This window comes from Siniperca chuatsi, linkage group LG1, assembly GCF_020085105.1.
Source record: "Siniperca chuatsi isolate FFG_IHB_CAS linkage group LG1, ASM2008510v1, whole genome shotgun sequence".
NCBI lineage: Eukaryota > Metazoa > Chordata > Actinopteri > Centrarchiformes > Sinipercidae > Siniperca > Siniperca chuatsi.
The window spans coordinates 17,922,604-17,950,579 of NC_058042.1; the positions used below are offsets into that span (position 1 = coordinate 17,922,604).

General features: G+C 39.2%; 1 protein-coding gene across 2 annotated transcripts in view; it reads left to right on the forward strand.

Moving 5' to 3' along the window:
• myo1ea (myosin IEa) overlaps positions 1 to 26,375 on the forward strand; it is a 52,392-nt gene extending 26,017 nt beyond the window's left edge. The window contains exons 6-29 of one of the 2 annotated variants that reach the window (XM_044165816.1): positions 33 to 122; positions 1,107 to 1,238; positions 1,559 to 1,693; positions 1,984 to 2,116; positions 6,091 to 6,287; positions 6,407 to 6,487; positions 7,167 to 7,253; positions 7,360 to 7,443; positions 9,506 to 9,673; positions 10,796 to 10,881; positions 13,087 to 13,168; positions 13,424 to 13,530; positions 15,095 to 15,193; positions 15,607 to 15,751; positions 19,154 to 19,268; positions 19,358 to 19,527; positions 19,618 to 19,763; positions 21,379 to 21,525; positions 21,868 to 22,025; positions 22,372 to 22,461; positions 22,564 to 22,768; positions 23,554 to 23,589; positions 24,487 to 24,656; positions 24,786 to 26,375. In XM_044165816.1, the coding sequence (XP_044021751.1) occupies positions 33 to 122; positions 1,107 to 1,238; positions 1,559 to 1,693; positions 1,984 to 2,116; positions 6,091 to 6,287; positions 6,407 to 6,487; positions 7,167 to 7,253; positions 7,360 to 7,443; positions 9,506 to 9,673; positions 10,796 to 10,881; positions 13,087 to 13,168; positions 13,424 to 13,530; positions 15,095 to 15,193; positions 15,607 to 15,751; positions 19,154 to 19,268; positions 19,358 to 19,527; positions 19,618 to 19,763; positions 21,379 to 21,525; positions 21,868 to 22,025; positions 22,372 to 22,461; positions 22,564 to 22,768; positions 23,554 to 23,589; positions 24,487 to 24,656; positions 24,786 to 24,862 (2,940 nt within the window). In that variant the 3' untranslated portion in view covers positions 24,863 to 26,375. The remainder of the gene's footprint in view (positions 1 to 32; positions 123 to 1,106; positions 1,239 to 1,558; positions 1,694 to 1,983; positions 2,117 to 6,090; positions 6,288 to 6,406; positions 6,488 to 7,166; positions 7,254 to 7,359; positions 7,444 to 9,505; positions 9,674 to 10,795; positions 10,882 to 13,086; positions 13,169 to 13,423; positions 13,531 to 15,094; positions 15,194 to 15,606; positions 15,752 to 19,153; positions 19,269 to 19,357; positions 19,528 to 19,617; positions 19,764 to 21,378; positions 21,526 to 21,867; positions 22,026 to 22,371; positions 22,462 to 22,563; positions 22,769 to 23,553; positions 23,590 to 24,486; positions 24,657 to 24,785) is intronic. The other variant, XM_044165910.1, reaches the window with a different exon arrangement.
• The last annotated feature ends 1,601 nt before the right edge of the window (positions 26,376 to 27,976 follow it).

Genomic DNA, 27,976 nt, shown 5'->3' on the forward strand with positions numbered 1-27,976 from the left:
GCTAACAGCTCATTGCATCTGTCTCCTCGCAGCACGTCAAAGACATCATCCTGCAGTCCAACCCGCTGCTAGAGGCCTTCGGCAACGCCAAGACTGTGAGGAACAACAACTCCAGCAGATTTGTAAGGCTTTCATTCTGAGTTGGCCTTTCCGCTTTTTGCCTAACATTGTGGCTCAATTTGTAACTGGTTCTTGTTCACCAAAGAAAACATATGAAAGTCAATTTCAGCCTCAAATTTTTTTGTGTGTGCCAAGGCTGATTTGCAGTGTAAGTAAGGAAATCAAAACATAGACAAAATTAGAATAACCCACTTACAGTGCAAATCCTTAAATGTGTTGCCCCGACATAAATACATGCAGTAGTTACTACTTACCCTAGAATAATTTGAGGACTCAACTTTTCTGTGGTGCACCTTTGGATCCAAGCTGAGACTTTTGAAAACAAAGATTTGCAGTAACAGCTGTTCTTCTGTTTTCTGTTTTATTGCACGAGGAAGCAAATCTCATGTGTGTCCTGGTTAACCAGAGCTGTGCTGAAAGGACACACTGCACAGAAATACATACATGCAGGGCCACTGAGGCACCTCCTCTACTGCTTACAAAGGAACTCAGTCAACAAGGAATTAAGGCAAAGCACATTTTAGAAAATGTATTTCTTCACAATGTTTTCAGCTGAGTTTATTGGTTAAGTGATCAGGTTAGCATACAAAGCAGTATTGTCTCAGTAGTTTTAGTTATATTTTTAGATCCAATATTGGGAAATTAATTTGGTTTGGCACCAATGGCCTGAGATCGCTTCTTTTGAGGTACTGTTTTTGAATAAATAGTGTCTCTGTTCACTTTTGGGACTGGAACAGATATTACATTACAGGCTACGGGCTTGTCTGGAGAAGAGAGCAAGACAAAAAGCAGGATCAGATATTTATATAAATGTACACACACACACACACACACACACACACACACACACACACACACACACACACACACACCACTAGCAACCCCAGAACAGCCAGGTGCCAGTATTTCAGATCTTATAGCTCTGGCTTTAAGCTTTATTACAGCCCACTCCAATACTGAACAACAAAAATGCTTTGATCCATCAGGGGAAATACTTTGAGATCCAATTCAGCTCCGGTGGCGAACCAGATGGAGGGAAAATCTCCAACTTCCTCCTGGAGAAGTCACGTGTCGTCATGAGGAATCCTGGAGAGAGGAGTTTCCACATATTCTATCAGGTGAGACTTATTTTTTTGAGCTGGAGAGTGAACGGGGGCGCATTTGGCTTGTGAAGAGGGGAATTCAGGACACATTGGATTAGACATGCCATTTGGCTGCAGGGTCAATCTGTTTTCATTGTGGATGGCTCGAGGTCCCTGGAAGAGATAGAAGAGTTCAGTCTTACCATAGTGCAGTTTTTTTCACATGCAAAGTGGAGCAAAGCATATAAATATAAACATGAAAATGTATAAAAATTACACAACACACAGGCTTGGTGCAAAAACATGTCTATTACTGCTGCAGCCACAATACGCATGTATTAATTTATGCTCTACAGTTGATAGAAGGAGCCAGTGGAGAGCAGAAGAGCAGCCTGGGAATCACAAGCCTGGATTACTACACTTACCTCAATCAGTCTGGTTCCTACAAAGTGGACGACATCAACGACAAGAGTGACTTCCAGGAGACAATGGTATGGTCCGGTTCCTTCTATTTAACTTGCAATAACTGAACACCCTCAGTGGTGTTGTGTGTGTCTATGATTCTCATACCAGTGTTCATGTGGCTCACAGTCTTCTCTTTACATTCCTCTCTCTCCCTACCAGTCCTCTTTTGTTTTCTTTTCCAACGATCTCCTCCTGTTTTTGTTTACCAGTGAGACCGCAACAGGAGTAATTAGAGGACATGAGCTAGGTACCACAGGAGTGAGTAAACCCACACTGCGGCCCTGATTTAGCATGATCTTTTCCTTTGCTTTCCCAGCATGCCATGGATGTGATTGGCATCGCAGCAGAGGACCGCGCCATGGTGCTTCAGATTGTGGCTGGAATCCTGCACCTGGGAAATATCACTTTCAAGGAAGCAGGCAACTACGCTGCTGTGGAGAGTGAAGAGTGTAAGTAGGCTCACACCAGGACTTGTTCACAAAAGAGCTGATCACTGTCTAGTTTTGTGCTTAATGTGGTTCACACTTAAACAGGTAGCAACAACCAAAGCGCACATTAAAACTTGTATGAAAATTAACTTGGGCTATTTTTAGTTTGATGTTTAACATTTAGCTGGCAGGAACAGATAAAAATAATCATTCTAGGTTTATCATAACACATTTTCATTTGTTTTGGCAATCAGTAGCTATCGTCTCTGACAAAAAAACTAATACACTATCAGTAAACTATGTGTGTGGACGGGAAAAGGAGTGAACTGCTATTTAATGTTCAACGACAATGTTTCACTCCCCTTCAAAACAGTGGTGTGGCTAGCATGTTGTTGTTAAACCGTATCAGACTCTGAGAGAAACATCTTTTTAGGTTATAGGCAGGTATCAATCATTTTCAAGGAATATAAGGCATTAAAAAAAGTCAAGTCATAACGAAGATGCATGACAGCTCCCCAAAAATGAAGCCAAAACATCTCAATCGCACCCCCGGTGGCTGGCTGCAGTGTAGGTCATAAACCCCGCTCCCTCCATGTTAGTGGATGGGACATGAGCCAATTTAAAACCTCAAAGTACACGTCAAATACATTTTTCCCAAAGATGGTTTCTGTCATTTTAGCTAGTTCTTATCACGCTGACGTATGTTCAAGTGTTAGCTTTTCTTATAAGTTTGGCTTTAATTAGTTATTTGATGCAATAAAAAGGAGGTTTCACGTCATGATTGACAGCTGAGCCCTGCTCGCGATTGAATTGGCCAGGTGTATGGGCGGGACCTCGATACCGTGGCTCCAACTACGATCGCTACTGCGCAGACTCTGGCTCCAAATGATGTCACCAGCACAAGATGGCTGCTCCCGTATCCGGGATATCTTGGCTTAATTTTTGTACAGTGGGATAAAGTGGAGACACGTCGTCCATCTTTATATACAGTCTATGGTCTGTACCAAATTTTGTGCCCATTCTTCCAATAGCTGTCTAGATATTTCTAGATCTAAGTGAAAACAGGGGTCAGGGAATCACCAAAGTCAGTAGGATTCATCCTCCGGGGAGCATGAATGTTCAAAAAATCACGGCAATCTGTTCAAAAGTTGATGAGATATTTCAGTCTGGTGGATGACCAACATTGCCATCCATAGAGTCACGTCTTGCATGGCTAAAAAGACGCAGATACAATTCTATGGTTATGGCTAAAGACAAAGCTGCTGATGTTCAGGTTGAGACTGGTTTGTGGTAAATTTCATTTCATTCTTTTCATTGCATTCTTGCCTTTCTGAATGTCTCTCCTCTCTTCAGTGTCCTGAGCTGCCCTTCTCTGGTTGGTTTTGGAGGATATTTCTCTCACCACTTTCACTCCCTAAAGTTTTATTGTGTTAATGCAGGGCTACAGCCAACAGTCTGGAGTAATCCAGGCCATGCTAGATTACCAGAAAATAAAACGCTATTATTGAAGGTCTGGACATATTTCGTCAGAGACTAAAATTACTTGGAAAAATACTTCTCCTTCTGTCCCCTTCTCTCTTGCCTTCTCCTGCCTCATTTTATTCTTTTCCTTTTCATGCTGTGTCTGTATGATGCAGATGAGATTGCAGTTGCCAGTGTACAAAGCCTCGGCCTGTTCTGTGCAGACGTAACAGCGGCACTCCATAATCTCTGCCTTTCCTGTTCCCTCCAGTCTCACTTACTGTGTGTTGCACAGATTCAAACCCCTGCTCCCCATATGAAACTTCACCAGCCAAGTTCACATAGACATGGACTTGCACTCAGCAACAAGAGTCAGTGCGTCATCTCTTGTTGAAAGAAATGTTGAGAATACTTGAACAAATGATCTGGAGATTATTTGACTGGTTGGGACATTATTTAGTTAAAAGTAACCTGATCCTGACATTGACATGCTGTTTTGTAAAAATGACTATTTTAGGCTCTTAGGCCTTTCAATAGGAGAATTCTTTTTGGGATTGGCATTATGCACAATTTGGCATTTACGGCTGCATCATTCAACATGAAACTTTTGGTACCTTTGGAAACTTTGAGATTTTGACTTTGAAATAAAGTTCTGTGGGTTACAAGAAGAGGGTCCATTGGGCTGCGAAGGTTCTTTAAAGGTATAGTTTTACATTTTAGGAAGTAAGCTTTTTTGCTTGGAGTTAGATGAGAAGATCAATACCACTCTCATGTCTGTATGGTAAATATGAAGCTACAGCCGGCAGCCAATTAGCTTAACTTAACACAAAGACTTCCGCACAGAGAGGTCAGTTGCAAAATAGTCCCGCACTTAATTATCTATGAAAGTGTGAAACATTATTTTCATTTCGAGTTAAGCAGAGTCAATATTATAGAAGTGGAGCATTGAGTGACAGGATCATTGTATGTGTCACATCTCATGGGATGAGTGAAGCCACATGCTTCAGAAACCTCTGTACTGACAACACTCCCTCCTATTCCTCTCACTATCCACTGCCACTTTGACTAACAAATTTCCTGCAGGGGAACTTGTGTTTATATGATCATTGTTCCCAAAATTCACGTACACAGCCTTTGTAAAAGCCTCCAGGCTGTAGTATACAATCCATACTTTTCCTGCCGAACACAAAGAATGACTTTTCCTCATTATTTAAGCAGGCGTATGGTCAGTCACACCCTTATGTCCCATAAGGAGAGCTACTGCAGTGGTCTAATGGATTCCCAGACACAGTGAGTCTGCAGGCCTGAGAGCCATTTCCTTTTAGGGGAAGTGAGTCACTGTAATAAGGCAGGGAGGGGCTCTCAGGGGAGAATATCAACGCCAGGTCGGGACAAATGATCTGTGGTGTGTGTGGTGTTCTCAACACTCTTTCTTTCAAGGGTTAGTCCAAATACTATTCTTCTATTATGCATTCAACTATAATTTAAAGCTCATCTGCTCTGAATTCCCTCCAGAGGATATTTTGTTTCAGCAGTTTAGCCACAGAATCACCCCAGTTTTGTGGCTTTACACCACAATTGCATGCATTGTGATTATCAGTAAAAGCTTTTCTGATTTGTGAGACTTTATCACCGATTGATAAGAGCAAATGCAGTGCATAAGGTGTATTGGAGCAGTGGATTTGCGGTGTTTCTTTCTGATATGCAAAGGTTACATGAGGCTGCCTTTCGAATGACTGTAATCCTGCGCTGATTTGCATATTGGTTTTCTGAGAAATGTGTCTTTGACAGAGCAGGACCCATTACTAACTTGCTGCTTTATTTCTCAGTTTAGCTTAATAGTACAGCAACAAGCTAATATACCATAACAGTATGAACTAAGTGAAATCCAACTAACAGTTATATTCATTATCGATTTAATCTATATCTATAAAATGAAGAAGATTGTGAAAAAATGCCAATTACAATTTCCCAGTGTCCAAGGTGATGTCACCAAATGTCTTGTTTTGTCCAACCCACACTCCAAAACCCAAAGATATTCTCGTTACATAGGACAAAGAAAAGGAGCAAATCATCGCATTTTAACAGCTGGAACGTTGGAATGTTTGCCATTTTTCCTAAAAAAAATATCAATAGTTGGGGAATGATTTTCTGGTGATCAATTAATTAACTAATCGTTTCAGCTCTAAAGGAGAGCCAGGGCTGTAATGTCTGTGTTGCAATAATATACTTTTGGACATGCTTAAATAGCCAAATTGATTTGTTGTCATAAATGACAATGCGGTTGATAATATTATTATAGCTTTACAGTATACTGTAACTGGCAGTATATAAATTTATGCAGAATTACAATGACTGTCCTGTGCTGTAACATGCAGTTATTCCTGTTGAGCGTACACTCTTTAAGGTTTTTCTTACCAGTGCAGAGTCAAACACAGATTCAGTTAAGAAAATGAACATTTCTAAAGTTACATGGTCTTTCTCTACTGTTTCCCCTCTCTTCTTCTCTCCTCTTATCTTCTGTCTTTTAACAGTTCTAGCCTTTCCTGCATTTCTGCTTGGAATCGACCAGAAGCGTCTGAAGGAAAAGCTGACAAGCCGGAAGATGGACAGCAAGTGGGGAAATGCGGTGGAGTCCATCGATGTGACACTGAATGTGGAGCAGGCATGTTACACACGTGACGCCCTCTCCAAAGCCCTGCATGCACGAGTGTTTGACTTCCTGGTCGAGGTATGATTGCATGTTTGTACAGTTTTAGAATACATCCTTATATATACAGAACTGTCATTAGTAACAAAGCTATGATTAACCTATAATAAACCTTTATTTTGGTGACACTTTGATTTCAGTCCATCAACAAAGCCATGGTGAAAGATCATCAGGAGTTTAATATCGGAGTGTTGGACATTTATGGATTTGAAATTTTCCAAGTAAGTATTTTTGGCCGTTTCACAGGTTGACACATGGCTACTGGAATTTTACTCTGCAGCAACACATAAATTAGATTAACAGGTATTAACTTTGAGCATATAAACAGATTAAACACAAAGGATAAGACTAATTTATAAAGTATGTGGATTAAGTTCTATCTCCTGATTGAGACAGCAGACTTCAATGTGCTTTTCTAAACTGATTACTTGTTTGTTTGGTTTGCTTCCTGTTTAGTCCTTGACTTATTGACAAAGGATTTGACAAATGTTTTTTTGTATTATTTTGGTTTGCAAGAGCTCTAGATTCTTAATATCAAGTACAGATTTTTAGCGTGTACCATAACACTAAAAAACATTATCCATTGTGAATAGTATTTAATCAACTCCATCAGCTTTGTCTGTCTTTTAGTTTGAAGGTTTTCGCTTTGTAAACACAATGTAAGAAAAGGTCAACTTTGTTTTGTTGGCCACAGGTTATTAGACAGGAAGATACAGACCACCATCACGTAAGGCTCAGGCTGTAGCTCCAGTATATGTGTCCCTTCCTTTAATACCAGGCAGACTGTGTATAACTCCAAACAAAGCCCAAAGCTGAGAGGATATCCATACTCTGCTGAAGATAATACTCACTTAGTCTGTATGGATTTTATTAACCATTTATCAACCGTCTCTTCATCAGAAAAATGGATTTGAACAGTTCTGCATCAACTTTGTGAATGAGAAACTGCAGCAGATATTCATTGAGCTGACTCTGAAGGCAGAGCAGGTAAAGTTCCTCCACACTCTTCTTTATTTGATTTTTTTTTTTTTTTAATTTCCAGCCTCATTAGATGTTTTATGTTCTGACTCTTAACTCATGTCTGTCTTTGTAGGAGGAGTATGTGCAGGAGGGCATCAAGTGGACTCAGATTGAATACTTCAACAACAAGATTGTCTGTGATCTCATCGAGAGCAAAGTAAATAAACTATAAATAAATTATAAAGTAAAAACCCCACCCTTAATGGAAGTGTGCAACTCCGACCTAGGTGCACAATCCTTAAAATGACCTATTTTAATAATAGAAAATCTGCATGTACATCTGCAAATTCATCAAAAACACAGTAATAGACAATAATGGAAAGAGCTGAAACGATAAGTTGATTAATCAATTAGTTGATAGTCAGAAAACTTGTCAGCAACTATTTGATAATCAATTAAAAGTTATTTTTCAAGCAAAATTTCAAATATTCACTAGTTCCAGCTTATCAAATGTGAGGATTTTCAGGTTTTCTGTGTATTATGTGATAGTAAACTGAATACCTTCAGGTTTTTGACAGTTGGTCGGAGAAAAGAAGTGATTTGAAGACGCCACCTTGGCCTTTAGGAAATTGTGATGGCCATTTTTCCACTATTTTCAAAAGATGAATTGGTTAATCAAGAAAGTTATTTCCAGTTTAATCAAAAATAATTGTTAGTTGCAGCTCTAATCATGGGATACATTTTTTATAGTTCAAAATGCCCTATTTCGTAATGTCAATACATTTTGATATGTGTATGTTGTCATAAACAATTATTTACAAAACAAAACAAAAATGAAAATCAGAACAAAATACACAGATTTAATTCAACATGTGAAGACAAAAAATATAAAATAAAACAAACTATAAATAGAACTTTTTTTTTTTTAAATTGGTCCAGATCAGCACTAAAAGCCAGTTTTGTTTTCTTTGAAATCTATTAGGTTTATAGATATCACTCTAAATTGCAAACAGGGCTAAAAATACAACCTTCTTGGTGGAGGTTAGAAATAAAGTTTTATTGCGAGTTGCAGAGTTGTTATTCTAAAAACACAGTATTATTATTCCCTGCATCAGTTTACAATCACAACAAACTTGGATACGAACAGTTATGGTCTTTTTTTAATAATGAACATTTGTTAGTGTTGTCTTCATATTGTAAGCTGAGTAGCAAGCTCCCGCCAAGTTTCTGCTCTGTTGCCATGACTTGCAGCTTAATATCCTCAAATGTGCCGACATGCCTCTTAATTTGATTTATCTGTCCCACTGTGAGGTCTAATCCATGAAATCTACACAAGGGCTTTAAAACAAGCCTCCATCTGAGAGGAGCAGGGGATCTGTATCGGTGCCTGACAGTTCAGCTCTTTACTTCAGTTAATCCAGTGACAACTTTACATGTGTCCTTTTTAACAGAGGCTTGTGTTCTCTGAGTTAAAGACACTGTTACCACTGTGCAAACTGAAGGCCACTGATCAACTTAGGACATAATGGAGCCAAATAGGGCAGTGTGTGAGAGAGAGGCTGTGCCAAAGCTGCTCCACTCATTTAGATTTATAGCTTATACAATTTATAGCTTTTGTAGCATTCACATCTCCTTTTAGATGCTTGTGTCAAAAAGTATAGTATAGTATGTATAGTTTAGTACATATACTTTGTTCTAGTAAGTGAACCTTACTATATTTCATTATGTCAAAAGGTTCACATTTTTCATGATATTTGCGATTGATTTTCAGCTTCTAATGGCACACATTAGGACTGCAACTAACCAACTAAAAATGTCCATCACAATTTTCCAGAGCCCATGGTGACATTTTCAAATGTCTTGTTTTGTCTGACCGTCAGTCCAAACCCCAAAGATATTTAATCTACAATCATAAAAGACTAAAAAAAAAAACCAGCGAGTAATTACAAGTGGAGAAGCTGGAAGCAGTGATATTTTGGAATTTCTGTTTCATAAATGACTTAAAATGATTGTTCAGTTATCAAAATTGTTGCCAAATGAGCCAAACAAGCCAACAAGTCAAACTCACAGCATTTTGTGAAGGAAAAAAACAGAAGAAATGAACGTGAACTGGAGTATATATTTAATTTGGACTTACAAATCAAACAGAGAAAAGTAAAAAAAGAAAAAAAAGATTTATTTAAAAAAATGTATATTCAATCAACTTCAGAATATATCAAATACAAGCTAGTAACTTCTGTGATGATATGAATGTGAAATGTTTTCCCTTGTGATCCCAGAATCCTCCTGGTATCATGAGCATCCTGGATGATGTGTGCGCCACCATGCACGCTGTGGGCGAGGGAGCCGACCAGACCATGCTGCAGAAGCTCCGAGTCCAGATCAACACCCACGAACACTTCAACAGCTGGAACCAGGGCTTCATCATCCACCACTATGCTGGCAAGGTCAGTCTGTGCGCCGCATACATTTTCGGGGGAGTTTGGTCCATTTGTTCACTCGCCCTGACAACTGTAGCATCATCTTGTTTTTTGACAAACAGCACCTCTGTCTGTTTGAATGGGAAGTCATCCACATCTCATATAAGGTTTGGATATAAACATTTATGAATACTGGCAAGAAGTGTATAACAGTTTTTCTTACGAACACACAGAAAAATGTCTTACCGATGCTTGTATGCCTTGGTTCACAAAACAGAAAGATTACGACATTCAGCATAAGGTTTACAGCGACCTCCATGGACTTGTTTTTGCCGTGGTATAAACTGAAAACAATCATGTTATGCATACAGTCCTCAGTAGGGAGCTGTCAGCAACTTCTGGAAATAGAAAGTTATTAAAATGTCATTTTTCATGGTGTTGGTATGGGAACTGTTCCTGTTGCTCCCCGCTTCCATCTGTCATAAATACCAGTTACGCAGCTGGTACTTTAATTCTGGAGTCGGTGTCGTCATCTTCGTCCTTTTAAGTTTTTCCCGTCTGAACTAACACCCCTTTCTCTCTCTTTCTTTGTCTATTTATGGTTGCAGTCCCTCCTCTTATGTAACAGTGTCTAACAACGTCATACATGTTAAATCAGCCTTATTCAGATATACATTACAGTTCATCAGACGTCTTATTTTTTTCTTTCATTAATTTTCATTCTGGTGATCTGGACCGAGGTTGTCCCATGTCATTCTCCAGATGTGTGGTGGCCTCAGCCTGGCACACATGCCGCAGGCTTAATGAGCCTTACCATAAAGACTCGAGGGGCTCTCATGACCGGGCTTGAAACATTCCTCCAGTCTCAGCCTACAGTATAGCAGAAATAACACGGTTTAATTTATACACTTTGCTGCTGCTGGTTTTATAAGGAAGCTAATCCTCTGAGGTGTAAAGTTTGGAACTGCAACCCATCATTTTATTTTGCTGTAAAATTCCAGCCATTGATTTAGACCAGAATATCTGTCACAATTTGTTATTTTCACACAGGTGTCATCTTTCATTTTGTTGGAGGTTTTAAACACCTCAGCCTCGACCTCTTTGATAGATATGACTCTTTAGAAATCCTTCTGTATGTCTCTCCTCCAGGTGTCCTACGACGCAGAGGGTTTCTGCGAGAGGAACAGAGACGTCCTTTTTACTGACCTCATAGAGTTGATGCAGAGCAGTGAAATGTAAGTAACTCCTATTTGCACATTGCACCGACATGTGGTGAGGACTTCTATGGTGCTCATTTAAGGGGAGTCTTCTATTGTGATGCATATGGTTATAATTGAATACATCTGAATGAGAATTTCAGACATTCCAGTGCATCTGGAAACAGACGGGGATGTAGCAGAAGTGTGCGGGGCTGGGTTGTGGCGTGCCCTCTGCCCTGAATCACGTCTGGCGGCTGTCCAGATATGCAGCTTTTGCGGGTCTACCCAGTCTGGCTTTATAAGTGCATTCTCCCTGCGGGGCTGTATTTGGCCCCCCTTGTGTTTTGGTTTCTTGGGCTTTCTTTGTGTCAAAGTGGCCATCTGTGCAAACAGCCTGTATTGTCTGTGTAACCCCTGCAGGCCTCAGTCACTGCTTACCCCCTTTTGTGTGAACGTTTTGTGAGGTATGAAAGGAGGTTATGTCAAAATCCCATTCAGACACGTGCTGGAAAATGTATACATGCACTTTACATCACATACAGACACACAAACACCTACAGTATACACCCATAGAAAAAAAGAGTTTGGCACAGTCACACATAAAGGAAGCCTGAGAAGGAAGGAAGCAGCCTCATGCCTCAGAGCAGCAGGTCTAAATAGAGAAGAAAGCAATGACCAGTATTGTCAGCTGGACAGTATTAGCAGACTTCTGCTCTATTTGTACACACAACCTGCTGATCCTTTCTTCTGTGTCCATAGCCATGAGTTAGATGTTTCAAACCAAACAAATACCAATGTGGGAGAAAGCCAGAAAGGGGATGGAATTAATAAAAAAAAGACTGACATGAAAAGCACTATGAAATAATAAAAAAAAACCCCACAAAGGTGGCAACATAAGCAAGTTGAAATAAGTCGAGTGCTAAGCAGTTACGTGTCAACTTTAGATCAAGCCTGACAGTCACCACACTTTTATGTGAGTTTTCAAAGCAAAAACAGATTACACAGTTCAAAAGGAGCCAACTATCTACTGATCACAAATGTGAAAAAAGGAGCAGTCTTGAAGATCATGAGCTTACATTATTTAGCTTTTCATTCATCAGATAATCTATGAAGATAATAATATGCCTTTTGAATGTGTAGCCTTTAAATTTGTAGTTTAAAAGTGTTAAATTTACAACAGAACTTCTAAAAAAAGCTACAAGACATCATCGTTAATTTAAATTTACGGCTCTGAGTAAAAAGTTGTCATTCAATCTCGAGGGATCTTCTACTCCTTCTTAAATTTATTTTATTTTATTAATATTTTAGTTTAGTTTTATTATCTAAACTACACATCTTTTATTGTTGTCTTATTCATTTAACTTTTAGTTTTTGGTTGTTTTAGTGTGCATTAGTCTCTAGATCCATTTTTATATCCTAAATTTTGACTATCCCTTGTAAAGCACTTTGAATTGCATTTGATTTGTCTGAAAGGTGCTATATAAATAAAGTGTGATTGATTGAAAGTGAGAGGTTTAATGTCAAGATTACTGGATAGTAGTCCTGATGTTTTGTTTCTTTCTCTGTATTTTGGAAATACATATATATTTGTGTAAAAGGGACATCTACCTCCTCAAGTAAAAAAACTGTTACCAACTGCTGGCTTTAGAAAAATCCTCCATTATGGACATTTTCATAGACACTCACTGTCAACTATCTACACTCCATGGAAAAGATGAGTTATACCCTACAGAAAGACAAGGGTGAAAAATACTGAATGAAATGGGATTAATCCTCTCAGAAAAGACACACTGATTAATGTCATTTTTTGACATTCTTCTTTGGTTTTCCTTTTATAGGGTAAAAGGCTTAAATTTTCACTCACAAGTAATTCATTATTTTATTCAACCAAGCATTTTTTTCAAATAATTGCATACATTCCTCTATACAGCAGTGGCCTTGGGGAAATTTGCTGCACGAGAGGTGTTTGTTCAAATACAGCACAGTGTGCACACACACATCTCTTGTTTTCCCACCAGCCGCCAACTCAGACCTTCCTAAGTGCTTCAGGAATTTAAACCAGTGACCTTAGTCAAAGGTCCTTGGTTCTTTAATCATTAACTACATTTTTGTTTTTGGCTGCCAGGGAAACAGGCAACATTATATTCAGGTCTACAGCACTTTGTTTTTGTTGGTACAAGGATGACACCAGCCGTTCTGTGTCAATAACTCCTATTCTCCTCACCTTTTGTCCTATAACAGTGCCTTCATCAGAGCACTGTGTCCAGAAAACCTCAACGCTGAAAAGAAGGGTCGACCCACAACTGCAGGCAGCAAAATAAAGGTGTGTGTTCAGCAAAGTGTGTGTGTATACAGTATGTACCTGTCCCTCTTTGTTATCAGGGTCGCTGTGGGAAAAGGCCTTTGAAAAGCTAATGTGTGTTTTTGCTGTTCAGTGAAGTGTCCTTGAGTCAGTAAATGGCCAGTAATTCACTCACAGCATTTTGAGTTTTCATGACTTTGACATCTTTATGATCATCAGTCTCATCATTATCTTTTCCCCCTTTTTCTTGATCTTTGCTCTTACTCCACTCTTTAGAGACAAGCCAATGATTTGGTGAGCACACTGATGAAATGTACTCCACACTACATCCGTTGCATCAAACCTAATGAAACCAAGAAGCCCAGAGACTGGGAAGAGAGCCGGTAAGTGACCAACTCGCTGTCGTCATCACAGTCTCACTTGACTCCAACTACCTAGAGCCTGTATGTATCAAACACTTAAGAATGCTCCGAAGAGCCAGAGTAGGAGTAAAAAACTTCTTTGCTGAGTGTGAAGAGACACATTTATCAAGTGATTTACACGATGTGTGAGAGTAACATTTAAGAGCAGCTTTCAGGTGAACACATGCTATGTCACATGTATGCCAATTAGAGATAAGGATTTACCCTATTGTTCATTCTTTACATTTACATTTTACTCAGTGATATGTTATTCTAGAAAAATATGCGTGATGTCATTTTTGTATGTGTAAAAGCCTTAAAATCTCCAGAAGGAATTAACCCATGAAAGTGACAACAATCTAATATATTTATGATATATAAATAAGGGTGAAATAATAGAAAATTGGCTGAAATGGAGACAAAAAAATCTAACTGGATAATAAATTCTGCTGCTGGTTAACCACACTGGAGCACCACATGCAACATGCATGGAAAGCGATTGAAAACGAAATTAATGTCACCTTTATTCTTGTTGTGCACCCATGACAAATGGCATAGTGGTTTAACATAAAGCATATGTATCAGAATCTCTCTTTCATTTAAGTCCAAAACTTCACTTTTGGCACTTTGATAAACACAGGCCCGGGTCTCTAACTATTCTCACACAAAAGGTAAACACTGGATCATGTTCTGATCTGTTCCACCTCCACCCGGTCTGAAGAAGTCATGTGAGACATGTTTCAGACATCAGACATCCCTTTGTTATAGTTTCCCGCTCTTTCTTCCCTGCTCACAGGCTTTGGGCATTACATGTTCAGCTGCAGAGTGCTGTTGCATTGTTCAGAACCTGTGACCTTCCTGTTGTGAGTTGGGTGCAGGGTGGCTCATTAATTAGCACCGGAAGTGCTGTTTTCACAGGAAGTTTGAGTGCACTAGTAGTGCTTAAGGTCTTTGTTTGAGGAAAAAGTTAGCAAAACGCAGCTGTTTTGCATACAATGACCTGTGATTATCGCTTCCGTTAGTGGAGTGGGACCGTCATGTGCCGTAGACCTGGTAAAAGATGTCTGAGTTAAAGTTGATTGCTGATTACTCTAATCACTGATAGTAAATTACATTACGGTGTGTTTTTTCTGCATATAGACACGTGTTGCAGGTTTTCGTCACACACTTGATCCCCTTTTGCTTCTGGATTTTTTTATGTCTTATGTTATTAACACAAAAATATCACAATGTCAAAAGTAGAGAACAAAACCTTAAAAAATTAGGTTGGATATGAAAAAATGGAAGGGAAGGGAAAAAACCAGCAAGGGTAAACTTCCACCAATACAATACCATATTCAGTGGGGTCAGTGATCAGCATGTATGTTGTGTTTTACTCCAATTTAAAGATGAGATGATCAGTCAATCCACATTCAAATAATCTGTAAAAATTCTGATAATTGATAATCATTCAAGTCATTTTGTAGACAAAAATGCCAAAGAACAGAAAGAAGTTTGTTCATTTCATCCTAATGTTGATCCTGGGTCTGTTTTTTTCTGTCTCAAGAGTAAAGCACCAAGTGGAGTACCTGGGTCTGAAGGAAAACATCAGGGTGAGGCGTGCTGGCTACGCCTATCGCAGAGTCTTCAGGAAGTTCCTCAACAGGTAACACGCCTCAGACTCACAGTGAGGTCCTATTTGACTGTGAGTTGGTTTTAAAAAAGGGGGTGTGCCTGATAGGTATCTACACTGATACTGACCTTATTAAGCAGATTGGGTGCCAGCCATACGTGACAATGACAGTATTTCCACTACCATTTACATTCATTCAGTCATGGTTTTTAGCATCATCCCTGGCCTCATGTTACCTATAACAATGGTTCTAATGAGTTCCACACAGTGAGATTTACAGTTTAGGTAGTGGATTTGGATTCGGGAGAGAAAATGTTGGATTGTAGAACATCAACATTAAAGTTGTAACCTGTGTCACATAATGTAAACAACCCTCCATCCAAACCTATGCACCCACCCCTCCTTTTGTAAAATGCTTTATCTCTGCTAAACTTTCTGGTCCTCAGGTACGCCATCCTGACCAAAGAGTCTTGGCCAACGTGGCGAGGAGACGAGAAACAAGGCGTCCTGCATCTCTTACGGTCTGTCAACATGGACCAGGATCAGTTCCAGCTTGGTCGCACCAAGATCTTCATTAAAGCCCCTGAGTCGGTTCGTTTGACATCTGTCTTGCCTTCAGACTGTCACATCCTGTTCTTTTTGCTTAGTCTTTGCCCTTTATAACACCACGTCGCCATAAGAAAGCTGTCCAGGAAAATGTATGACAAAGCGAAAAGTTGCACACGTTTTCACATGTTATCCTTGTTCAGATGTAGATCTCAAATCACATGTCAGAATGTCTGCTGACATGCAAAAAGCTTTTTTGTTAGCAAGGAAAAAACTGAACTCACCATTTTTACACTAAACACCATAAAAGGGCAATAGTGTCCCAAATCATGCTCGAATCCCTGTTGTAGGGGAGGAGATTGAACCAGACCCTTGTACCACGTCAGCACTGAGTCAACACCGCTCGGGAACTAAAACACAAGTACAGGCTGTGGTTGCAGAGTTTGGGGGGGGGGGACATCGTAAAGGCTTGTCTTTTTCCACCATAACTACTTTTTTTCATGATTCCTATGAAAGCTGCACTTGTGTGAAGCCTGTGCTCTCACTTATTAACATTTGTACACATCATGCACGAACGAGCATGCACGTGCACACACACAGTACACACACTGTATGTTTGGAAGCTAATACACAGACATCTTAGTTTTAATTCAGGCCTTACAGCTGATCCTGAATGCCTTTACTTATTCATTGCAGCCGTGTATGCCAAGAGCCCCCATCCCCCACACTGCCAGACTGAGAGTCCAAGTCATTGAGGTGTGCGAATGAAACGCAAATATCACACAGGGCGGACCGCTGAAATGAGCTGCCAGGCTTCTCAAAACAAGCCTCTCTGTCTGATAAGACACTGACACCAGCTAATTAGTTGTATGACTGAAGCGTATTATCTGTTGGATGTAATAAGTGAAGTTTGTTTGACGCCAAGCCAGATGTTGGAGAAGAGTCTCTCCTTCAAAGTGATGATGGATGAGCGGTGGCTTATTAAGTGGTGCGTAGAGGCCGAGTGAAGACTACAGAGAGTTGTCAGTCTTTTGTGAATCAATTTAAAAGTGAATTATTATAATCTGTCTTGCCATTAACAACTCCAAGGTAACTTATTTGATGTTTTCTGTATACATACGTTTGTCACAGTAATGATAGTGACTGGGCTGAAACGATTTTTCAATTAGTGGACCCTCAGAAAAAAATCTGCAACAATTCTGATAAACAACCAATATTTTAGGTTATTTTTTCAAGGAAAAATGTTAAAACATTGCTTCTAAGAATGTGAGCATTTGCTCCTTTTTTTAGTTTTGTGTCGTAAATCTTTTTGGGTTTTGGACTATTGGACAAAACAAGTCATTTAAAGATGTTATTCATTTTATCAACTAAATGGTAACACTAAGTCCCCTTATGTAGCATTTATAAGCAGTATACAAACATTTAATACATGGTTTATAACACACTATAATCTAGTTCTAAGCTGCTATAAGGGCATTTTTTAGTGTATTAAGCACAGTATTTGTTAGCAATAATAACATCTCCTTATTATAATGAAGACACATTTTATATTATTACATTATTACATTTGTGTTTACCATATTGTCATTAATTAACAGTTTATACACCAGCCTCCACTTACACATTAATAAACACTTCTGCTCACAACTACATTATAGTGTGTTATAAACCATTTATTAAATGTTTGTATAGTGCTTATAATTGCTAAATAGGGAGACCTAAAGTAAAGTGTTGCTGACTAACTGATTAATCATTTAATTGCAGAAATGAATGAATTACTTAATTTCTAATAAAAATAATCATTAACATTAGGAAGTTTGAAACTTTTTGTTTTGAGCTCCCACTGCCATAAATGTTTTCCTCCTCAAGCTAAATTCATCACCAAGTAATATTAAGCAAAACCCCACCTGCTGTTTGTTCTTGGATTTGTCACCTGGGAAGTTTAATCACTTTTCTCAGCTTACGAGGTGTCACTGTCTCAATCAGTGACTCAGTGCATTTTTCTCCTCACAGCTTTTGTGGTTTAAGTTTGATCCAGCGTGTTGTGCTTTGGTGTTGTTTGTGGCCAGGCTGTTATAGCAGTGGGCAGGATGTTTAGTCTGGGAGAGAGAGGGCAGAGAGTGTGATTGCGTGTTTAGAGGCCCATCAGAAAATGACAGACTGGTGAGAAGACGGGTGGTCTGTTGGCCCAGAGTCAGCTCCTTGTGCAGGAAGTGGTGAAATGACATAACAGCCAAAGAATAAAATAATATTTTTTTATGTGTGTACTGGTAAGTGTTGTATTAATTATACAGAACAATATGGAAAAATGTGTTTAATAAAGATAATACAGGACAAAAAAAGACAAAAAACAGTTACAGTATTCCAGTAAACCTAATACAAAGTGTCAGTAAGTTGCATTAAAGGATAGGTTTACATTTCTTAATACTCATAATCATTCATCCTGTTCAAACTGGCCACTAGAAATCCCTTCCTAACATATTCCAGATATATCACTTCCATTAGAAGTGCATTAGGAATAGATCACTTAATGTCTAGTATGAACAGGAGGAATGATTACTGCAAGTAAAAACTGTTTCAATGTTCATATGGGTACCTGACTTTTGTTTTATGACATACTTGAAAAATTGTGAAACTATCCTTTAATACTTCTTTTGTCATGCTTTATTATTTCTCGTTTCCAGGATTATTTTTGTACTACAAATTTGAATTAGCAATGGATTGGTTAGTTATTTCAAAAAAGAGAACATTTTTAGAAAGTTGCAAAATAAGATATAAAACAGAGGACAATTAAATAATAATGGTGAGCCCTCATTTCCATTATAACAACATTATAATGGTTTTGGTATATGTGTAAAGACAGTTTAACTGAATGAAGGACATTACAAGGTCAGATAGATCTCTAGCTTTATAATAAAGTTTGACTAAACAAGGACTAAGTAGCGTTGGCTCAAATGTTTAGCTTTATCTCTGTTAGTAACCATGTATTACAACAAAGCAATCCAATATAAGCATGTGTAATAGTATAATAGTTCTGACCACAAAAAAACACAGAATTGATGTTGTATCTTAGTTGATGGTACAGAAGAAAACAGTCCGGTTTGTACATTGTTACCTTTGCTCTACTGCTCAGCAGAGCAGTAACTGGCATGACCGTATTCATTTGAACACTAAACGATTTGATACCTGCCAACAGTCCAACCAAACTGCCTGTACAGTAGTTAGGAGTAAAACCTTCATTCTCACAATGAAAAGCAATAGAAATCTAAACGTCATCAGTGACGGCAGATATTTGGCTTTGTGTATTCAACTGTACTCAGGCATGTTCAGTATGTATGTACAGTCATTCCTTCCATTCAGTCTGTTCAGGTGTGTTTGGGTTTGTGCACTGAAGTATGCCTGTCTCTGACTGTATGTCGGGCTGTTTCTCTTTGTTTGTGTTCACAGCTCTTTCTGCTGGAAGAGACGAGGGAGCGCAAGTTTGACGGCTACGCCAGGACCATCCAGAAAGCCTGGAGGAAATATATGGCCCGCAAGAAGTATGTCCAGATGAGGGAAGAAGGTGAGTGAAGTGACATCTTTACAGCTTTATCTGTCCTGTCCGTCTGCCTCTGTCTGCATCTCTCACTCTCTTCCTCTGGGTTTATCTAGCTTCTGACCTGCTGTTGAACCGGAAGGAGAGGCGGCGACACAGCCTCAACAGAAACTTTGTAGGTGACTACCTGGGTATGGATGACAGGCCTGAGCTCCGACAGTTCCTGGGCAAGAGAGAAAAGATCGACTTCGCAGACAAAGTCACAAAATATGACCGCCGCTTCAAGGTTGGTCTCCTTCAGTCTGCAGCCTGTTTCTGTGGCTAAACAACTGACAATATTTATGATTAACATTCTTGTTTTTTCTGCCATGTTTAGGGGATTAAGAGAGACTTGATCCTGACCCCAAAGTCTGTGTACCTGATTGGAAGAGAAAAGGTGAAACAGGGACCAGAGAAAGGACAGGTGACAGAGGTGCTGAAGAGGCGGGTTGATGTGGAGAAGATCTTGGCAGTGTCTCTCAGGTACAAAGTGCCTTTCGGCACACATTTCCTCAAATCTGTCCATAAACTGGGTTGTAATATTTCAAGGACTATAACATCTGTTTCAGATATCAACATCAACCCCCAGGCTACAGTTAGAATACAAGTTCTTACAACTTGCTTCACGGAGCCTACAGCTTTTCACTGTTGCTTTCAGTCACTTTTGCTCTTGATGGAATAATGCTCAAGTATTTTATTCCTTTAGGTGGTTTTTAATGGAGGTTCACGGTCGTTCGAGCAGGCACAGAAGTCATTTTATAGTCACATGTTCCACATATTGTTCAAGCATTTATGACCACATGTTCCAAACAAAAACCAACCATATAAACATGTTGTACTCACTCTATCTACATAAGTCAACTTTAAGCGCTGCATCCTGCTGCTGCTACACCACCTCCTGCTTTCCAGCAAATGTAACTCCTGCTGCATTCACATTTAAGTTTATTTCAATTAGAATGTTTCTTTTAATATGATTTTAGCTATGTTAATTTGGGGGGTTTTCCAACTCATAGACAGTCTTTGTCAAACTTACAGATTAGTTAAAACCTTGACAAGAGGTGCCTGATTGAAAGAGCATATTGTAGGTAAACCAGTAAACCGTGTGATCTCTGTGGCAAATGCCAAGTTAAATGAAAGATAAAAAAGATAGAATATAAAATAACTTATCTCACATGTCCAAATGCAAGATTTTTCATAAATGTGCTGTTGAGAGCATATTAAGAAAAAAATCTATTTGTACTAGTACAGGAAGATACCAGTGGGTATGAGTTGTTTCCAAAACAAGACAATGGCTGCTCAGCATGCAGCAGATGCAGATTGTTATAGTTAATCTGTGGACATTGCACTGCAGAAAGTCATGAATCTACTTTAAAGCCACAGTCTGGATTTCCAATCACACAAGTTCCCATGTTCCTGTAAATGTCACACAAGGGACATTGAAAACATGTGGAGTGTATTAAACCCACCTCTTGTATACATGTCTGTGTGTCTGTCCCTTTGTGTGTGCAGGTCTGACTGAGAGCAGTTTGGTCCACATCTCAGAAATGTTGCTGAAATAATACGCTGTCAAAAACATCCTCATGAAAGAATGTAGACTAGTTCACTACAAAGAAAAAAAAAAGTAAACGGAACTGATAGACTCGTGGGGCCTTTGTTGTCGATGGGAACGCTGCATGACTTGTTTTAGAGGTAGAAATCACAGATCTGTTGGTGCGAGCATGTGGCTTTTGAGTCAATAGGGTAATACGGACCAGGTGGGGCCATGAGCGAAAGCAGGAGTTGTAAAAGGCTCATCAGAGAAAAACTCCACTTCACTGGGAGGAACAAAGTACCTTTGTGTAGGTTAGGGGCACAAGCTGTCTTCCCTCTTCAGATTTGCGCTGCTTTGTGAGGCCCTCTCTGTTTCTATGCAAATGTGAAAGATGATTCTGACTCTCCATCTTAACTTCCATCACAGCAGAACGCTTAAAGTGTCTTTACAAAATAAAAAAAAACAACTATCTTGTGAATGTGTTTTTTCTCAGTGAGGTTTGTTTCGTGTCACAACCGATTTTGTATCTCAATTACTGTTCTGTTAATGTTTTTTTCTTTCTTTCAGTACAATGCAGGATGACTTCTTGATCCTGCACGAGCAGGAGTACGACAGCCTGCTGGAGTGTGTCTTTAAGACGGAGTTCATCAGCTTACTGGCCCGCAGGTTTGAGGAGAAAACCCAGAGGAAGCTACCACTCAAGTTTAGTAACACGTAAGTAAACACACACAAAATAAATCCACAACCAAAGTGGGAGTTTAAACAATAAATCCCAGCCAGTAACATAACTTGAAATGTCTTCTTTGTGTGTTCATTCACACCTCTAAAATGTATTTGAAATTTAATAATGTCTGAATTTAACTTTATTGAAGATGAATAATTGATTCTGCAGCTCAAACAGATAGAAGACTGTATTGAAAGGCTTGTTAATAAGTCAGCATTTCAAAAACAGAGTCAGACTCCTCAAAATAATGTCCTAATGAAGTCAGAGGGCCCATTTAAATAGAATGTCATTTTGGCTTGACCACTACAAAACTTAATTTTTTTGTCCCTCAGACTGGAGATAAAGTTGAAGAAGGAGAACTGGGGATTCTTAAGTGGGGGTGGCTCCCGGCAGATCCTGTTTGTCCAGGGTCAGGGAGATATTCCTGTACTGAAGCCGGCGAGCAAATCTCTGCAGGTCAGCATCGGCCCCGGGCTTCCGAAGAATACACGTGAGTATTAAGAGACCCAAACGTACAGAAATGACCTGCTCTCACTATGAGCTATGCCAACATATACCTGAGGTGTGGACTCAAATGTGACGATGAACTCACTGAAACCCAACTTTTTTGACTTCAGTGTTAGGACTTGACATTTACTTTCACAGTGACTTCAGATTTCTTGGTCCCATCTCTAAAATATACACATCCATTACAGATACAGTTTGAAATATTAGCCGTCACTTCGTCCCCTCTCCTCTTTATTTCTTTCAGCTAAGATTGTATTTTCTTCTTTAATCTCTGTGTTACGTCATTCTAAATGCCTTTGCCGTTTATTTGCTGAAAATCTCATCCTCAGGTCCCACCAGGAAGAGCTTCACTCAGGGTCGCTCCAATGCGTCCAGAACTCACCAGAACATCCCCTCACGGGCTGCACCGGGACCTCCAGGTACAGCATTTACATCAACCATCTCACAGGATTTGAACAGGCTTTTCTTACATCCATGTCCATCTTTATCTTCTCTCAAATCTTCTTTTATTTTTTGCACAGTTGCTCACCAGAATGGTGCCCTTAAAAACACCAACCACATAGCCAATCAGAGGAACTCACAGCACCACAACCAGAGGCATCCCTCAGCTGGCAACGCAACACGCCCCTTCCTGCCCAGCAACATCAACCAGCTGCCGGAGCGAGGCGGCAGCCGGCCGCAGCCCAACCTGGACTGTCTGAAAGTCCCTGATCAAGGAGCCGCAGGGTGAGAAACTGGCACAAACACAGTAAAGGCAAAATGCACAAACCACACAGTACGTACAGGAGTAGACAAAATAACACACGCACACACGTAAGTAATATGTCAGGTGAAAGGACTTTAACTTTGCTGCTGCTGTATGAAGGTGGATCATATTAAACTGAATGCAGTATCAGTATTTGTCAACCCCTCTTACTGTATCTGAATATCCCATAGTATGTTTAATCCCTTGACAACTCTTCTGAATTGTCTTTGTAAACAGTTTGTGGTCATGTGTTTGGAGACTTCTCCCTTTGACAATTAAATAGTTTAGCAGTTTTGTTATAAGCATTACATCCATTACAGTGAATTTGACAAGTATGGCTTATGAATGACATATAAATGTACCGAGTGCCAGACCACTTTAATAGCTGCTAATTATCATTCAGCCTAATATGACTCAACTTTGTAGCAATGGTTTTAAATGTGATTAGGTTAGTTCACACATAAAGCTCTTTCCCATTCGGTACTTACATTCTTATGTTTACTCTGTATAAATACATGTATTAACACACGTAAGATCATTTATATTGGATATATTTTTTTATTTCTACTTTGTGTATTGTTTAACAATATAGTTAACAGCATAACTGCTGAATGTGATAAGGTTTTTAGGCAGTGTGGTTACAGTGTCTCATGTAACATGCACAATTAAATTTTTTTATGTACCAACAGGTGCCATAGACACACACTCATACACACACTTGTGTTTCTGTAATTTGGCATAATTTGGATAATTTATTCTTTTGTAGTAATGGAGACAGACGGCCAACTTCAAATGGAGGAATGTGAGTTGGAGTGTTTGCAGTGTTTTGGGTGTGGTTCAGGACTAGAAAAGCTTTCACCAGCAGGACATGTTCATGCTTCTTCTCTTGTAAATTTTGGTTTTTGACTGCAAAGAAAGCAAAATTCAAACTCGCTAATGGAGCCTGACTGTAACTAATATTTCATTTTCTGCTGCTGCTCAGTTTCCTTCTTTGATATCAAATGGGAATTCTTTTACAATTCAATCGTAATATGATAGATCTTTCATTTCTGTAATGAAAGATCCTTGAAAGAGTTTTTGTATTGAAAGATATGTATACTATATATACAGTATACATACAGGGTTTTCCAAGTAACTGAACCAGTATACAGAATAACAAACTGAGATCTTAAAGGTACCAATGACTCTGGATCAACAATCTCTGCTCTGAAAGGCTTCTTGAAAATTTAAACATGTTTAAGTCTTGGTTCATTTGTGAAAGATGAAGTGTGTACTCAATCACCATCTTGTGGCTGATTTGTGCACAACTGCATTTTGTTCAAATGAAGCAGGAAGCTTTATCCACACTACACAAACAGGCATTTCTTTATGCTTCCATAATCTGTGTCTGACACACATTTATCCAGGAGGATTTATGGCTGCTGTCAGGTGAAAATAACAAACACACCTTGTTTGTAGCTTGATGTGGAAAAATCTAAATCATCAAATTGGAGTCAAGCAGTTTTTATATAACAAGATGGTGATGATGCGCGCGCACATATTTTTGGGATGTACTTTGTTACCTAAAAACAGCTTCTTCTGACTTAACTTCAATGCCACTGCAGCACAGTGAACTGATTATTTTCATGCACTGTAGCACCCTCCTGCAGATGCTGACAGTCGTGTGGTTTCCCTCCTTTTTTTTCTTATCATGTCTCAGAGCCCACAGACCATCAGCCAGCAGGCCTCAGCCAGGAGGAGGACGACCCAAACCTGCACCCAAACCCAAACCCCAGGTTCCCCAGTGCAAAGCTTTGTACGCCTACGACGCTCAGGACACAGACGAGCTCAGCTTCAACGCTGATGACGTTATAGACGTCATCAAAGAGGGTAAGCACATGACAAGGCGGCATTTAGACGGCTTGTTTTATATATCATAATGTATTTAAATTTTTTTGAAGATCTCAGTCAGATGTCTGCGTAAAATGGGACACTAATCTAGTCGTGTCTGTTGGTTAGATGCATCCGGGTGGTGGACAGGACGTCTTCGTGGAAAGCAGGGACTTTTCCCCAACAACTATGTCACCAAGATCTAGAAGCTGCCGGTTTACAGCACGAGGAGGAGAGCCTGCTGCGTCCCTGCTCTCATAGGACGAGATGGAGCTTACAGTCAGAGAGAGATAAGCGCTTTGAGATTTCTTGAGGAGAGAAACTCACACTTCCTCCACTACTGCCTTTGTGGTAAACAAATGTAACTCTCAGTTACACCACCAGACCAAAAGACTGTCAGGCTTGAAAATGAGGCTCTGCTTTAAAGACAAGAAGACTGTTTGACTCCGGGGGTCTGTTTTTCCTCCACAGTCCCTTTTGAGTACTGAACAAAACTATTTATTGTATTTATAGCTTTCTGTGTTCTCCTTACTGTCATTTATATCTTGCTGAGGATTTGAGCTCCAACATTTTGAAGCGTTGGCATGAAGTATGCTTAATCTGTGGGACCAGGCTGTGACTTTTATTCTCAACACGTCGTTTTTAAATGAAGGTTTGATTGCTGAATTAAAGGCGGCCGCCTCGGTGTCAAAACTGAAGTGACCGCTGCTTTACCAGGAATATTTATTTTGGCGCAGAACTGGCACTACTTTCATGGAACGGCGTTTCAGTAAATGATCATATTGTGATTTTAAATACCAAAGCAATATCAATTTTAACAGGTCTATTCCACATGTACAAAAAAAACATTCAGAGGGCAATGCGGTCAAGTGGTGAGTCACCTGGAAAACCACCTTCATCTTTATTTTTTTGTTTTTCTATCACACAAGTATATTTTCGACACAGAGTAGAGGCCATGTATACTGTAACATGCTGTCTGTGGTGTATTAGCACTTTATTGGTACAGGTACTACCTTGGACACAGACATCATCACTCGTTCATGCCACAGCCAGTAAGTCAAGTCTATGAAGGACAGGTTGCCAAGCTAGCAATAAGCCGAGTTACTGAGGAGAAAAATTTGTTTACATGAAATGATAAAACAGGCATTTTAGATCTGATTCTGTATATGTGTTCATATTTAGGAGTAGGCCTGTTGTTGTGTTAGATTTTAAATTAATTGTTCTTTATTTTCTCTGAAGGATCTTAGTATTCTGTTATTCTCTCTGCTTTTGATACTCACAGGGCTGCTTTATTTCTAGTTCAGCTACAGATAGATAATAATGGTATTCACAGTCTTGGGTGAATGGATTTTTTGTTTTGTCAAGTGTTGTTTTAGGTGAAAGAAATGTGTTGACATTTTTCTGTGGCACTACAAAGAATTCTTTTTGCTTCTGCACGACTGTTTCTGCACATCTTTTGCACTGCTGTTGCATTACTTACACATTCCTTAGTCATTTGTTTTACATTTTTATCAAATAACATTACGCTCTAGTCAGTGAAAACTGCTGGGACTTCTGTCATCTATCTTCTGCATCATCAAATATAGTTTGATCTTGGATGGTTGAAAACATCCTTGTGCAATACAAAACGGTAGATTCTTTTAATAAAGCATGTCATATTGTATATTTAACTGCTTTTTGTTTTATTATCAGAGAACCCATTAAATGAACAATGATCAATCTGATGTTTGTTTATTACCATATTCACATGCCGTCAAGTACTGAGATCATTAGTTCAAGCTACTCCAACAGATACATTTTGACCAAACCCCACTAAATAATCTATTTAATAATTTTTTGCTAAACTTCAATTTTTTCCACATTTCAAGTCAAGTGATTTCCTCACCAGAATTGCATTTGTATGATTTTTCTGAATTGAACATTGAGTATAAAACAAATACTGGTATCTGTCTAAAAAAAACGCTACTGTATGTGTAAACTGAAACTGTAATGTAAACTGCATTTCAGGTCACTAAATTGACAAATATTGAGAAAACGTAGAGGACGTGACCTCAGTGACTTCGGAGGTCATTATGGGAACTGTACTCGTCACTTTTTCGCAGAGCTTTGAGCAATAATAGGGGTAAAAATCATGACAGAATCCGTTTTTATCTAGCTTTATGTGACACCTTTCACTAAGCTGATATGGGCATTTTATTCCCAATTAATGCAATAGGCCTTTTTCATGGAAGACATTTTGACCTGCTGCAGTAGGGAAAGCACAGGTGTAAATAATCAAATTAACTGCTTGACAGCCATCAGTTAATTGTATTATTTACACCTGTTATAGTGTCAAGAGGGACACTTGAAGAGCCATCGTTAATGTTATTACTAACACCTATGCTTTTCCTAGTATGGTGAGTCAAAACATCTGCTGTTAAAAAGGTCTATTTTAAGCAACACTCCTTTAATTCTTAATGTTGGGTGAGTACCTGCAGGGAAACCTAGCAAGGATGCAAATCACTTATCTTTGATAAAAACTAAGACAAAGACATGGACAGTTTAGACCACACCAGGTTTCCGTCCTCCCTGAAGGTTTTTGCTCCCAAAGTGACATAATACAGCAGTTTGGCACAGTGTGTTCCTTTGCTCTGGCTGTTCACCTGCTGCAGTGCAACATAGATGCTGCTACTGTTGCATTATCTGTGGCATAGGTGACTCCCAAAGTTGTGTAGTGAACCATAAATCAAGGTCAGATCTGAGGCTGTGCAGACTGTCTCTAATGGGATTAGAACCTGTAGACCTGCAGTACTTTTACTCACATTTCCAAGCCTAACATCTCCTACCCAGACCCTTTCCAGTTTTGCTGAACTAAACATACAGAAGAATTTTGATTCTGTATCAATCAATGCATTTATTTATATCTCCTAAACATCACTCAATTATTGCTGTATGTTTAGTTCCAGTTGCTTCTACCAGAAACTTGACATCTGGTTTTGTTTACGTTACTTTGTCAGAATAAAGAACACAATATGCTATTAAGGTTGAGGGAAGCACATCACAGGCTGTTTGTATCATGGATATAATAAAATCAACAAACTTTACTGTTTATAGTTCAGTCATTGTCACTTCTTTGCTCAAAGTCTTGATATGGTACAGCTCTACTTCTCTTTTGTGCTCCACTGAGAAATTCTTGGTTTGTCCACCTTGTGGCTGCAGTAGATACTGCATTTGATCTTGCGCTATGATGCTTTATAGGTTTTATTTGAATTCCTCAGTCAGGCTAACTCTTGAAAACCATTAAGACATTCCTATGAAATACTATATTTATTATGTATTCT